Source organism: Gadus macrocephalus, chromosome 9, assembly GCF_031168955.1.
Source record: "Gadus macrocephalus chromosome 9, ASM3116895v1".
Lineage (NCBI taxonomy): Eukaryota > Metazoa > Chordata > Actinopteri > Gadiformes > Gadidae > Gadus > Gadus macrocephalus.
Genome location: NC_082390.1, coordinates 22,534,982 through 22,549,398, shown reverse-complemented (window position 1 = coordinate 22,549,398; position 14,417 = coordinate 22,534,982). Strand labels below are relative to the sequence as shown.

The 14,417-nt window shown below is 43.7% G+C and overlaps 1 protein-coding gene and 1 long non-coding RNA gene across 13 annotated transcripts in view; both read right to left on the bottom strand.

The window, feature by feature from the left end:
- Positions 1 to 14,417, bottom strand: part of LOC132464889 (uncharacterized) — a 147,943-nt gene that overhangs the window by 93,298 nt on the left and 40,228 nt on the right. The gene's annotated exons all lie outside the window — the stretch shown is intronic.
- The window catches only part of LOC132464872 (AP-3 complex subunit beta-2), a 61,451-nt gene that overhangs the window by 9,640 nt on the left and 37,394 nt on the right, over positions 1 to 14,417 (bottom strand). For 6 of the 12 annotated variants that reach the window (XM_060061507.1, XM_060061512.1, XM_060061506.1 and 3 more), the window contains 2 exons: positions 11,899 to 11,996; positions 11,606 to 11,626 (listed from right to left, as the gene is read on the bottom strand). In XM_060061507.1, coding sequence (XP_059917490.1) covers positions 11,606 to 11,626; positions 11,899 to 11,996 — 119 coding nt within the window. The remainder of the gene's footprint in view (positions 1 to 11,605; positions 11,627 to 11,898; positions 11,997 to 14,417) is intronic. The other 6 variants (XM_060061510.1, XM_060061516.1, XM_060061508.1 and 3 more) reach the window with 1 other exon arrangement.

Sequence of the window (14,417 nt, the reverse complement as noted above, 5' to 3'; positions counted from 1 at the left end):
GGAGAAAAGGATCAATGAGGCTGCCAGAGTTATGTCAACCTGGGAGCGGTGGATCCCCAAGGCTGAAAGAGAGGAGCTAGATGGCAGGGTCAAGGACCTGAAAGCTTTGAACGACAACCTTGAACTGAGGAAGGCTGAGTTTGTCACTGCACGGAGGATGTCGAAGGATGTGCTGGCTGCAGGAGCCTCAGGACCTGAAGCAGTGAGAGCACATCCCCCGCCAGCAAAACCAATTGTCAGAATAAAACCAACCACACTGCCCATCTTTTCAGGCTGCAAGAGAGAATACCACAGATGGAAGAAAGACTGGGAGAGCCTTCAAAGACAGGGAGAGCCGTCTGGCTCAGCCAAAGTCAAGAAAATTCAACTCCTGGACAGCGTGGATGACAAGATTGGGAAGGATATCCGGCTGTCAACCTACAACACTGCAGAGGATATGTTCAGAGTCATGGACAACCGGTATGGAAATAAATCAACCATTGCCATAGAAATCCTGGAGGAGTTGGAGCGAATACCCCCTGCAAGGGGAAGCCAGCCAAGGAGAGTCATCGACCTGATCCAAGCAGTGGAAAAATCCCTAGCAGACCTCACAGAGCTGGGAAACTCATTAAATCCATTGAGAGCAAGTTACCCGACTTTGTAAAGAGAGACTGGCTAGCCTTTATGGTGAATTCTAGCAATAATGTCACCACAGACAACCACTTTGACATGCTCCTGAAGTTCCTGAAGAATCAAGAAGAGATCCTAGAGAGACTTGACCAGCTAAGGTTTGTGGAGAAGATGGAGAAACCAGAACGTGAGAAGAAATATGAAAGAAAGAATGCTTCTACAAGAACCACAAAGAAAGGAGGGCTGGAAGATGTGTGTGTTGTCTGCGGTGATGGAAGGCACAGTGACAAGATTTTCTTCCGTAGAAAGTTCAAAGGGCTGAAGCTACAAGAGAAGAATGCTGTTGTAAAGAGGCTGGGAGCATGCAGAAAATGTCTTGGATGTCATGAAGATGATGGATACTGCAGAGACACTTTCCTATGCAGGAACAAAGACTGTAAGAAGGGAGACTCCTCAGATCACCATTACTTTATTTGCCCCAAAGGAGAATACAAGAGTGGAAACGAGGAGAGAAGTGGGAAAGATGGCAGGGGAAAGGGCAAACTAACAGCCGAACAGGAAGGATTCTTGGCTGAGCTGTCCTCAGTGCAAGCAGAAAGGTGCAGAATGGCATTCACAAACAAAGCTACAGAGGGTGGAATGAAGAACCACCAGTCCCAGCTATTGAAGAAAAGTGGCCTGTGCGAGCTTCCTGTCATTATGATGCTGATGGAGGCAACTGCTAATGCTGGGCAGAAGATTAGAGCTCTTGTTGATCTTGCCTCAGACACAAACTATATCACCCATAAGGCTGCACACAGGCTTAGGCTGCGGAGTGAAGAAGTAACCCTGGTTGTGCATGGTGTAGGCGGAATGACCATCAAGGTGAATACGGAAAGATATCTTCTTCGAGTCAGAGTAAAAACCCCCAAAGGAGCGGAGAAGGCTCATGAACTGATATGTTACGGCCTGGATGAGATTGCCAAGGTGCACAAAGTTGTCAAGCCGGAAAAGTTGCAGAAGTTCTTCCCAGGAGTAAAGCTGGAGGATTTAAGGAGGCCGGAAAAGATTGATCTGCTCATCAGCCATCGCGAGGGAAGACTTGCTCCACAAAGGGTTAAAGTTGTTGGGGACCTCGTCTTGTGGGAGAGTCCATTCGGAATGACAGTGGGCGGAGCACACCCTGACCTGTTCGAGGAGATAGAGGTGGCAGCGCATGAGTCCAGAACACACTTCGCTCGCTCCATGAGAACTGCTGCAGTCAAGTATGAGGAGATAGTTGAGAGCCCAAGTACTGAAGCAGCCCGTATGCAGCGCAAGGACAGTGCCAAGGGAACGGTTACAGCTGCTGCAAACCGTGAGTTCCTGGAGTGGTGGAGATGGGACAGCATCGGAGCAGCCTGTGAGCCAAAGTGTGGAGGATGTCGCTGTGGAAACTGCCAACCAGGAGGAAAGGAAATTACACTGGCTGAAGAAAGGGAGCTTGAAATAATAAAAGAAGCACTCACCTATGTCCAAGGAGACTCCCACACAACATCTCCGCATTGGGATGCAAAGTATCCATGGACAGAAGATCCTGCCTCGCTCCCCAACAACAACGGTGCAGTTGAGGCTACATTCTTGAGAACAGAAGAGGTGTGTATGCTGCACTTGGAGACATCAGGAAGATGTATAATTCAGTGTGGCTAGAAGAGCGAGAGATGCATCTCCACCGATTCCTTTGGAGGGACAATCCAGATGAGGAGATGGGTCAATATGCCATCACAAGGGTGAACATTGGAGACAGACCAGCCGGTTGCATTGCACAGGTAGCTATGCGGGAGACAGCAAGATTGGCCATCTTTGCTCACATGGAAGAGGAGCGCAGAGTCCTGGAAAAGGACAGTTATGTGGATGACATTCTAACTTCCCATAACAGCCTGGAGGAACTAGACAAGATCACTGAAGGGGTTGAAAAAATTCTGAGAGCCGGAGGCTTCTTTCTGAAACCGTGGGTCCGGTCAGGCCAAAGTGGGAGGCCAGAGGCTGCAGCAAAGGTCCTGACATCAAGAGTGGAAGGGATGGAGAAGAAGAAAACCTTCATCCTCCCAAACCAAATGAGGGATGAAGATAACAAAGCCCTGGGCATTGGGTACAAGGTGGAGGATGACCAGCTCTACATGATGACCTCGATCAACTTTTCCAAAAGGAAAAAGAAGATGGGAGTAGGCAAGGATCTTCTCAGAATGGAGGTGAAACCTGGAACGCCTAACCCGCTGACAAGAAGGGACCTGTTAAGCCAAGTAGCTGGATTCTACGACCCCATCGGTTTGGTATCACCTCTGAAACAGAAGGGCGCTATCCTTGTAGGAGAGCATTCCAGGAGGCAGGAGGAGGGAAGTTGACCCGTGAGACCTGGGATAAACCACTGTCAGAGAGCCTCAGAGAAGAAGCCATTCAGCTGTTTGAGGAGTATACGCAGCTTGGACAAGTTCAGTTTAAAAGAAGCCTGACACCAGCTCACTGGAAAGGGAAACCATGGGGAATCACATTCTCAGACGGGAGTGACTAATCATATGGAGCTGAGATGTACCTGAGGTGCAACACTAGTGAAGGAGTCGATATCCGGTTTGTAGAGTCGAAAGCTAAGCTGACTCCACTGGATCAGAAAGGGGAGGCCGTGAAGGCTGAAATCTGCGGCGCAGTGTTTGCAGCCAGGCTCAGGAAGTATGTTGAAAAGCATGGAGGCCTGGAGATAGAGCGATGGCTCCATCTGGTGGACAGTCCTAGGAGCCATTCAAAGAGAGAGTTATGGGTACCAAACTTTCTTTGCGAACAGAGTGGGTGAAATCCAGAAGGCTGGCCCAGTTGAAGACTGGTGGTGGATCCCTGGAGAGCATAACATTGCTGACATCATTACAAGAGGAGGCACTCATGAAGATCTAAAGGAGGATTCCACATGGCAGGATGGACCAGAGTTCCTAAAGTGGCCAGTGGAGGAGTGGCCTAAAAAGTCAGCAGGAGAGGTTGCAGCGCACGCTAAGGTGAGTGTCAACAGACTCCAGAGAAAGGCATTCTCAGCAGGAATGACAAGGGCTCAAGCAAAAATAAGCCAAGCAAGTGCCCCACAAAAAGACCTGAAGGATGAAAGTGAAGAGAAAAGTATGGCCGCTGATCCAGCTCTTCTGGCAGGAAGGCCACCCAGGAGATGGAAAATAAAGAACCTACTGGAAGTGAGGAATTACAGCTCCTTGTCCAAGCTGGTCAGGATCATCGCCTGGATATGGCGAGCTGCCAAGAAGTGGATAGAGATGAAAAGCCAGTCAAGAACTCAAGAAGCATAAAGTGTCATCACTAAAGGAAAAGGCCAAGCAAACTGTGCTTACAGTGAGAGAGCGTGAAGATGCCCTCAGGGATCTCTTTGGTGAAGCTCAGGAAGGTGTAGCTTTTCCTGACACTACCCTAAGCAGACTGGCAGTATACAGAGATGTGGACTCTGAGCTCTTGGTTTGTGGAGGCAGGATGCAGATGTTTGATGAAGACAAAACTGCAGTGCCCGTCTTACCATACGAGGCATGGGTGTCTACATTGCTGGCACAGGAAGCCCACAAGGCAAACCATGAGGGAATAGCAGGAACCTTGCTCAGGATGAGGAAAAAAGCCTGGGTAATCAAAGGTCGAATAATTGCAAAACAAGTAGTAGACAGTTGTGTGGTATGCAGGAAAAACAGGGCAAAACAGTGCCAGCAGATCATGAGTGACTTGCCACCAGAGCGAACAGGCCCAGCATTGCCATTTGAGTTTACAACCATGGACCTGTTCGGACCTTATGAGGTAAAAGATGTAGTGAGGAAAAGAGTCAAACTCAAAGTCTGGGGGGTTGTATTCTGGTGCATGGCTTCAAGAGCCATACACACTGATGTTGTGTGACCAGTCTTCTGAGGGATTTCTGCTGGCCTACCAAAGATTCTCTGCACTGAGGGGACACCCTAGGAAATTGTGGACAGATCCTGGCACAAACTTTATAGGGGCCAGACCTGCTCTTGAGGAGCTTCACAGATTTCTGAGCAGACTGAACAGGTCTCAGATTGAAGAGGAAGCTGTCAATCATGGAACAGAGTGGTCATGGAGGATTCACCCTGCAGACTCCCCACAGAAATGGAGCAGCAGAGGCAGCTGTCAAGATAGTGAAGCGGGCCCTGAACAACCTTGGTGGTGATGGAGTTCTCACATGGGGGGAATTCCAAACATTCCTCTTCATGGCAGCCAACCTGGCAAATGAAAGACCGATAGATGCCAGGATTCGAAGCCGAGAGGACTGTGTGGAATACATCAGTCCCAATTCCCTCATACTGGGACGAGCCAGCCCAAGAGGAGACCCGGGAGATTTCAAGTTTGAAGGTTACCCATACAAGAGACTCCAAACCATACAAGCAGAGGTCAGCAAATTCTGGAAGAAGTGGTGCCAGCTGGCTGGTCCTAACCTGTTCAGAAGGAGCAAGTGGCACACAAGAGAGAGGAACGTTGCACTGGGAGATGTGGTCTGGCTAGCTGACCAAAATGCCTTGAGGAGTCAATACAAATTGGCCAGGGTAGTCAGTGTTAATGCTGACCGAAGAGGAATCGTCAGAGATGTAAATGTGAGGACCTTTCCAAGCTACCCTGTTCCAGTCGTGAAGCCAAGCACAGGGGACACAAGCAGACATGGAGCCAGGAAACTCTTGAAGAGGATCCCCGTTAGGGTTGGGCAATCGTCTACATATCGTCTACATATCGTCCGGCGCTATCGTCCGATAGCGCCCCCTAGCGATCGCCGATAGTCGATACTATCGGGGGGGGCATCTTTATAATAATTTTATAATATTAATTATTTATAATAATTTACTTCTTCCCCTTGGACCAGCGTGAGCCGTGAGCCTCCGCTGATTTAAGTTTCGATGCGTCGGCGCTGGCGGCGCTGCCATGATGACACACGCTGATGACACACAGCTCGTAGCTGTGTTCGAAATCGTTCCCTATCACGGATATAGTGCACTATATAGGGTGCTCGCTATTTTGTAGTGTTGTTCGAATTCTCACTGGTTAATTTCATGCCCGATATAGTGCACTTAAAATACCCAAAATGTGAGTGTACACATGATGTTCCCTACGTGTTACTCCCATATACCTCAATGCAATGCAGTCGTGTTTTTCCGGAGGAGAAGAAGAGTCTCCGGCTTTCGTTTAGAAATATCAACAATTTATTTGGGATTTAACAAGAAAATGAAACATTCAAAATCAATAAGAAAAACCTTGTTCAAGGAAATGTAACATTCAACATCAATACAACCTCCAGCTTTCCTCTAGAGTGCCCGGTTTGTTTACACAATCTGGGCGCATCTGTCTGCGTCACACAAATACCCGGCGCATTTACTGACGCAAATGACGTTTAGAAATGTTCAGCGTAGTGTCCGAATTCTCGTTTGTTCGTTCCCTATGTAGTGCACTATATCATGAACACTATAGGGAATAGTGAGTGAGTGAATAGGGAACGATTTCGAACACAGCTCATGTGCCACAGCTGTGACCCGGATATGGTGCAGCAGGGTGTGATGTCATTTCGCCGTGCGAGCAGCGCTACATAGTATGTTTTCCACCGGTGCCAGTTAATTTCAATTACAATTTGCGGGGCTTTTTAAGTAGAAAAAATGGCTACCACAGCGCTTTAAAAAAAATAATAATAAAAAAGAAATAATTAAAAATTAATTATTCAAATATAATTATCGCCTTTTTATCGGCTACTTGAGACGATCGACGATGGAATCCATCTATCGTCGATAGTCGATAGAATCGACTATCGGCCCATCCCTAATCCCCGTGTCCATTCTCTGCAGGGATGTGAGACGACTGGTCATCCTTCTTCCTGTTGAAGAGCAACGAAAGACTGAAATAGATAGTGTGACCTCCTTGGGTTGAGCAACCAGGAGGTCAAGTGGGAGGTGTAAAGACAGAGATCGCATTTAGATTAAAAAATAGCATTGCATCGTTGAGGACGACCTCTAGTGGCGTGGAGGGGAAATGCGCAAATCACACGTGTTCGATTTGTAAACACACCGGGGGCACTTGCCTGATTACGGCACGTGAGGTGAGTGAGCACGGGTGAGGCTGTAAAGGTCCGCGATTTCCGGCCGGGCTATGAAGGGTTTGTGCATTGGAGGACAGGAGAGCACGCATTGGTATGTAATTAATTTTTTGAACTAAGGTGTAGTTTGCACAATGTGTATGTTTCTGGCACTTTTTGCCGTTTGTCATGTCTTCCATGTGACAGTGCATGGGACGGCGCAGACGACCTTAGTGACGTCTTGGGCACGTTTGGTGGAGGCGCACATCGTGGAAATGTTTGTGTGGAAGACTATGGCGACACATTAGTGCCATAATTCACTAATGTGATAAAAGATGCATTCGGGCGTATTATATAATTCCACACGTGTAAATATTAACTGCGAGCGCGCAAATGATCTCTGCGTGCGCGCAAATTACCTCTGCGCGCGCGCAAATTACCTCTGCGCGCAAAACAGCCTCTCGCGCGCGAGCAAATTACCTCTGCGCGCGCAAAACAGGCTCACACGCGTAAAAATTGCGTTAGCGGCGTATGAGCTGCGTATATATATACGCGCGTACATATACGCGCGTACATATACGCGCGTACATATACGCGCATACATATACGCGCGTATATGTATGTATATGAGTTCAAAAAATTTAAGCATACGGCCGACATCTTTCTTTATTCTGGGTGGAAATAGTAACATAGTTACGCCATTAAATTCGTTTATGGAAACATTTTTAGAGAGAAATGTGCATTTTACTTTCATAATGTTCGCTCGGTGAATGTGAAGGATGTTTGGTTTGATAGTTATGACGAAGAGTGAACGCTCCGTTCACTTGCATGGACAGAGTCTCTGGTTGCTAAGCAACCTCAACGTCTTGGCGGACTATTTCTCTGCTGATCAAGACTACGAATGCTGGAAACACACCAGACACACCATGTGAAGTTATTTAACCCGATTATTGTTATTTATATCCGAGATTATTTAATCTAACCCGATCCAACATCTATCATGCACTCAAACACGGCGGCGTTTGGGTTTCCTTCCTAAATCCAGCGCAGCCACAGGCGCGTAGCTGCGTACGTAGGACCATTTTTGACACAAAATGGTCAAGCAACATTTTAGCTGCGTTACGCGCGTAAATCTATACGCGGGTACGCGTTTGGTGTGTTCGTACCTTAACAGCCTCTCGCGAATGATGTTCTGCTCTCGCGTGCAAATTTAGTTTTGGCACTATGGGGGAGGGAACCAAGGCAGGGCGGGCTTTCCTATGATTGGCCGTTTCTGAAGCGTGATATTTGATTGACAGCCCTCCTCAGCCCTCCTCTCATTCAATTCTGAATTGTACAGTAAATGGCTGAAACGATAGTTACGTATTGTTACTCCAGATTCTATGAGTATAGGCGCAGCCTTTTAAGTGACGGCCTCATTGTCCTTTAAATAGCTGAAGAAAAGCTGTTTATTGGGAGCAGAACGTCCGCCGGTGCTCGACTATATCTGCGAAATGCGGACGTCGTTGAGGCACGCCGCACGCGGACGTAATTGAGGCCCACGCTGTTGGTGGTCGGGGATTACAAATCTTTCAGTGCTACGGCTCACGCCTAGGGATAACCCAATAGCGATAGCCTTAAAAGCCTGCGCCTATACTCATAGAATCTAGAGTTACAATACGTAACTATCGTTTCAGCCATTTACTGTACAATTCAGAATGGAATGAGAGGAGGGCTGAGGAGGGCTGTCAATCAAATATCGCGCTTCAGAAACGGCCAATCATAGGAAAGCCCGCCCTGCCTTGGTTCCCTCCCCCATAGTGCCAAAACTAAATTTGCGCGCGAGAGCAGAACATCATTTGCGAGAGGCTGTTACGCGCGAGAGGCTGTTACGCGCGAGAGGCTGTTACGCGCGAGAGGCTGTTACGCGCGAGAGGCTGTTACGCGCGAGAGGCTGTTACGCGCGCAGAGGCTGTTGCGCGCGCAGAGGCTGTTTTGCGCGCGCGAGAGGCTGTTTTGCACGCACAGAGGTAATTTGCGCGCTCGCAGTTAATATCTACGTGTGTGGAATAATATAATACGCCCGAATGCATCTTTTATCACATTAGTGAATTATGGCACTAATGTGTCGCCATAGAAGACCATTATTATTTTACAACACAGTGATATTAGATATCATAGTGGTATTGTTATTAGAAAAATTTGTTTATGATATCTAACCGATTTACTTGGATTTGTTTATGATATCTAACAGATATTTGTATTTGATTTAAATGTTTGATTAGGCATTTTGATTTATTTGAGAAATAACTTGATTTAATTTGTCTTTATCAATAGGTTTTCAACCTAATCCGAATCGCAATACGGAATGCTTGTTGTTCATGTATTAAACGAAGGAGAAGGATTTGAGCTGTCCTCTGTCTAACAGTGCCATTTCAGAGAGAGAGAGAGAGAGAGACTTCAGAAGGGGTGTGCGCTGATAGTACAGTGCACCCTCTAGTTACATACAGTATATGATACCCCCACCACTGTGACGTGGCAACAATTCTCCAAATCCATATGGGGAGGGGGGGGTGCTTGTGGACAGTAGGGGTGTACACTAGACATAAATAGGAAGTACACACAGGAAGAGGAATGACCTCTCACACATATTGAATTAATTGTTTCAAATAACCCTGCCTCGTTAAATCAATGAGCTTGGTGTTTTGCTTTTTTTTTTTTAAATTAATTAAATATTAAAATATATTCTATATACATATAGAAATATACAATTACAATTATTTAGTTATAATATTATTCCCGATTGAAATGCATTGGTTTAATATTGAATTAATAAAATATTTAAACATATATTAGATACATAATATATCATTTTTTTAATTAATAATTTATTTATAATAATATAAGTAGACATGTAGCTTTTATTCAATTATCGTAATAACAAGATGATGCACTGCGCAGCCCTCCCCCTTCTGAAGTCGAAAAAAATCTCCCGATTGAAATGCATTGGTTTAGTATTGAATTAATTAAATATTAAAATATATATATATATATATATATATATATATATATATATAATATACAATTATTTAGTTAGCCTATAATATTTAGACCCTGTAGCTTTTTTTCAGTTATCGTTATAACAAGATATGTAGCCTAACTGACCGTTGAAAATCCACTTCCACCAATGTGTAAGTGTGGTTCAGGTATACCAGACAATATTAAAATATTCACAATATAAAAACGATGTAACAAATAAGGTTATGGCCCGAATTTGGTTAAAATTCAGCCTCTGCTGGCCCACAACTAGATCGTCTCATTTCCTTGTTACACGCTTTCATTTAATTATGTTTAAATTATCATGACCATGGAGCCTTTATTTCCTTGCCGTTATCATTACATCCTTTCTCGTTATATCGATATGAATTCTCGTGACACAGTGGAAAAGAGAGAGAGGGAGCCATAGAGAGGGACACTGATGCACTGCGGAGCCAAGTAACTGATGGGCTTAAGAGGGCCTCCCCTTTATAATGAATATATATATATATAATATATATATATATATATATATATATAGGGTTGCCATCGGAGAAACGCTCACATTCAGAATGCATTGGTTTACATTTCGTTCTGTGGAGAATGGTTATTTTTATCTATTTATTTATTTTCAGTTTTTGAGGAGGTCTTATTCGAAAGTGCAAAAATGGAAATATTGACACATATATAACTAGAGGGTGCACTGTCCTATCTGCGCACATCCCTTCTGAAGCCTCTCTCTCTGTCCCTCTCTCTCTCTCTCTCTCTGTCTCTGTCTCTGTCTCTGTCTCTGTCTCTCTTTCTCTTGTTTCGTTTTGTGGAAAACTTTAATTGTCTGAGAAACGTCGTTCTTTGGAGCATGTTCGTTTCAGTTTTTGAGGAGGTCTGCTTAAAAATTCTGAAATATTACATATATATAACTAGAGGGTGCACTGTACTGTCTGCACACACTCTCTCTCTCTCGTCTGAAAAACGCTCCCATAAAAAATGCATTGGTTTACATTTCGTTCCGTGTAGCACGGAAACATCAGAGATACGCTCCCATTCAGAATGCATTGGTTTACATTTTGTTCTGTGTAGCACGAAAAAAGTCGGACAATCAAGCTCAGGGACACGATTCAATAGATTAACGTTCGTGCGCATGAGCACGAAATTGCGTGATACCGGGTTGCAAGAAAATATGTGTTTGCTGTACGGTGTTTGCAGATGCATTGATTTAAAGTACAACTTATTACCACTGTATCAGCTGTTCTTTCCTAAATAATTTACCAAGAATGTGTGGCTAGGTAGATGAGAGAAGCAAAGTGTATGCGCGAGGTGCACAAGCAACATTATGCATTGCGCCCTTAAAATAGCATCTGAACAACAGCCACGGACTTTAAACCACGTATTTCCTGGTTTGTGGCGGGAAACTTCAAAATAAGTAAACGTTTGCGCCAGAACACGCCTCATCCTTTCGCCGAACCGCCCCTTGGGGCGCAAGATCATTCCCTAATTTACCGACGCGTGGCGGTGGAGGGAAAAGAACGCTCTGCGCCAGTTGCAAACTAGCAACGACACATGCGTCAGTGTAGAAAGTAAATTGCGCTGGATGCAAGATAGGGCCCCCAGTCTGTATGGGGTGGGGGTGGCGCTGACAATGGTACGTGGTGAGCAAGGTGGGGGTGGGGGGGCAGGCAGGGCTGTATCAGCTTAAAGCTTCAAAGGGAGGAGGACTACTTTATGTAAGGTTGGTTTGAAGTGTAAACAAACACTAAAATAACTTGAGGAGGGTCAGAAACCCGAGTTTACGGCACCAATTTGGAAACATGCAATAACCAAACTTGTTACTTCATTCTCTGCTTTAGTGTTTGATTACTCTTTAAAGGCAGGTTGTGGCAACAGACGGCTGGAACAGTGATGCCAACAACAAAGCCCACTTACCTAGATTCTTTAAGAGCATCTCTATCGGGAAACCATGGGAACCACAGGAGAGAAATGTGCAAATTACATGTTTTTGGTTTCGATTTGAAGACGAAAGTTCGGAACGAGCCAAGAATCTCCGCAAAACAATCTCAAATAGAAAAACAACTTGAAATAATGAATTCAACCTTCTGGGTAAGGATACCAACCAATTTCAACTGGAGAGTTATAAAAAGGGTCTGGGTTGGCAAGCCGACCTTCAGCTGATTAAAGCCCGATACTGGTATCTTTAGTGTGCTGGTTTAGTTATTTACCTTGCTCTTTCTTGAACTCATTCTCTGTCATGAAAGAAGGGGTCATCAGCTCTCCGACCGGGGGTTGGATGGACACAAAGAACTTCCTGCTGTGAGTGCTTCAGATAGACACAACACATGGTTCATGGCTTGTTAATCATAGATCATGCATCCCATTTCATTACATTGTATCAGATCTGATAAATTGATGTCATATCCAATTTAGAACTAAAAGCAAATGGAATGAAACTAAATTGAAATAGTCCTAGCCTATTGAAAATAAGCTTGATGTGAGAAAGACGCCAAATACATCACTTTCTAATAAACAATACAAAGTGTTAAAACAACTAATTTATTTAACTTAAATAAATAAATAAATAACTTTTTAAATACTAGCAAATGACCGACACAGAGAGAGAAAGTACTTTTGTTCAGCGTCACTCAGTAACACTGTCTTCACTGCATTCACAGTTGCTATGCAATAATGTCCTCGAACAAAGTGAAATGAAACCGAAAATTTAGCTTTAAGCTTTTCTACTAGTGCTGTCAAACGATTAAAATATTTAATCGAGATTAATCGCATTAATGCCATAGTTAACTCACGATTAATCTTTTTTCTATGCTAAATATCCCTTGATTTCTTTGTCCCATTAATTGTTCTCATTTTAATGTTTTTAACTATGGAGCCAGTTTCCTGCCATAATTCAAACCTGAAAAAAAAAGTTTCAAAGGCTTGTAAGTCTGGGTTTGAAAACTCAACACCTTGTAAAAAAGGTTTTGCAACACTGAAAAAATAGATTATAACCTGAAAAAAATTCAAACAAAAATTCAAACATCTGTAAACATGATTTTGTGTTCTACTTTATCTTCTTCACCAACACATTTTCAAAGTTCAAACAATTTCACCAGCGCATTTGCAGAGTTTCAAATCTGGCACTGTTCTTACAGTGTATTTCATTGTTTCCCGGTTTTGAAACCTTGTAAATGGGATTCTGCAAACAGGTGTTCATACATTGAGAAATGAGTTTTGAAAGGTTGAATATTTAGTTTTAAAAACTTGTTAAGGTGTACGTTTACGCCATTGCAACGTATTTTTTCAGAACTGACTTTTCAGCACTGACTTTTCAGAGATTTGACCACACAGGCGCAAGCTTTGAGTCACGTGAATATTGTCAGTGTTCTGTCACACACTCGTTTTGAAACTCCTGACAGTCAAATCGGAAGAAAAAAAAAACGTTCCTGGGGCCGGGACCATTTAGCTCTAAACCTATTGGTTGCTCTCGGCTGACGTACATTCCAATCACATGTGCCGTTCACCGGGCTGTGCGTGATTGACAGTGCTCTGCCGATGAAAATAATGTGATTGGAATGTACGTCAGCCGAGAGCAACCAATAGGTTTAAAGCTAAATGGTCCCGCCCATTTAAACCAATAGGTTTAAAGCTAAATGGTCTTTAAACCTATTGGTTTAAATGGGCGGGACCATTTAACGGGAACGTTTTTTTTTTCTTCAGACTTGACTGTCAGGAGTTTCAAAACATATGCGCGACAGAACACTGCCAATATTCACGTGACTCAAAGCTTGCGCCTGTGTGGTCAAATCTCTGAAAAGTCAATGCTGAAAAGTCAGTTCTGAAAAAATACGTTGCAATGGCGTAAACGTACACCTTTACAAGTTTTTAAAACTAAATATACAACCTTTCAAAACTTATTTCTCAATGTATGAACACCTGTTTGCAGAATCCCATTTACAAGGTTTCAAAACCGGGAATCAATGAAATACACTGTTAGAACAGTGCCAGATTTGAAACTCTGCAAATGTGCTGGTGAAATTGTTTGAACTTTGAAAATGTGTTGGTGAAAATGATGAAGAAGAAAAAATAGAACACAAAATCCTGTTTACAGATGTTGGAATTTTTGTTGGAATTTTTTTCAGGTTATAATCTCTTTTTTCAGTGTTGCAAAACCTTTTTTACAAGGTGTTGAGTTTTCAAACCCAGACTTACAAGCCTTTGAAACTTTTTTTTTCAGGTTTGAATTATGGAAGGAAACTGGCTCCATACTTACCAACATGGAGAAGTGTTGGCTTGCCTTGTGCAAATGTTTTTTTATTGATAACAACATTGGCCTATACTGATCAAAACAGGACGATACAAAAAAAAAGCCTATAGTGCAATTAAACGATGAACATACAAACATACTGCCTTGAACATAGCAGTCAGGCTACTGCTTCTTTGCTTTGAGCCAAAAAAATAAATAATACTAATAATAATAAATTGCGTTAATCGCGCAATAAAAAAATTAAAGCCGTTAAAATTGGTTTGCGCTAACGCCGTTAATAACGCGTTTAACTGACAGCACTATTTTCTACTATTAGGTTTTAGTTCCTGCCCAAGAGCCTTGCTTTTTAAAGGCAAATTCAAATTATCTAATTTCATTAAGACAACCTGCAACACAGTGAGAAGATCTGAGTATGGAATGGACCCCTCTTACAGGAGGAAGAACACAGCTCATAAAATGTATAAAGGGCCCGTTGGATTT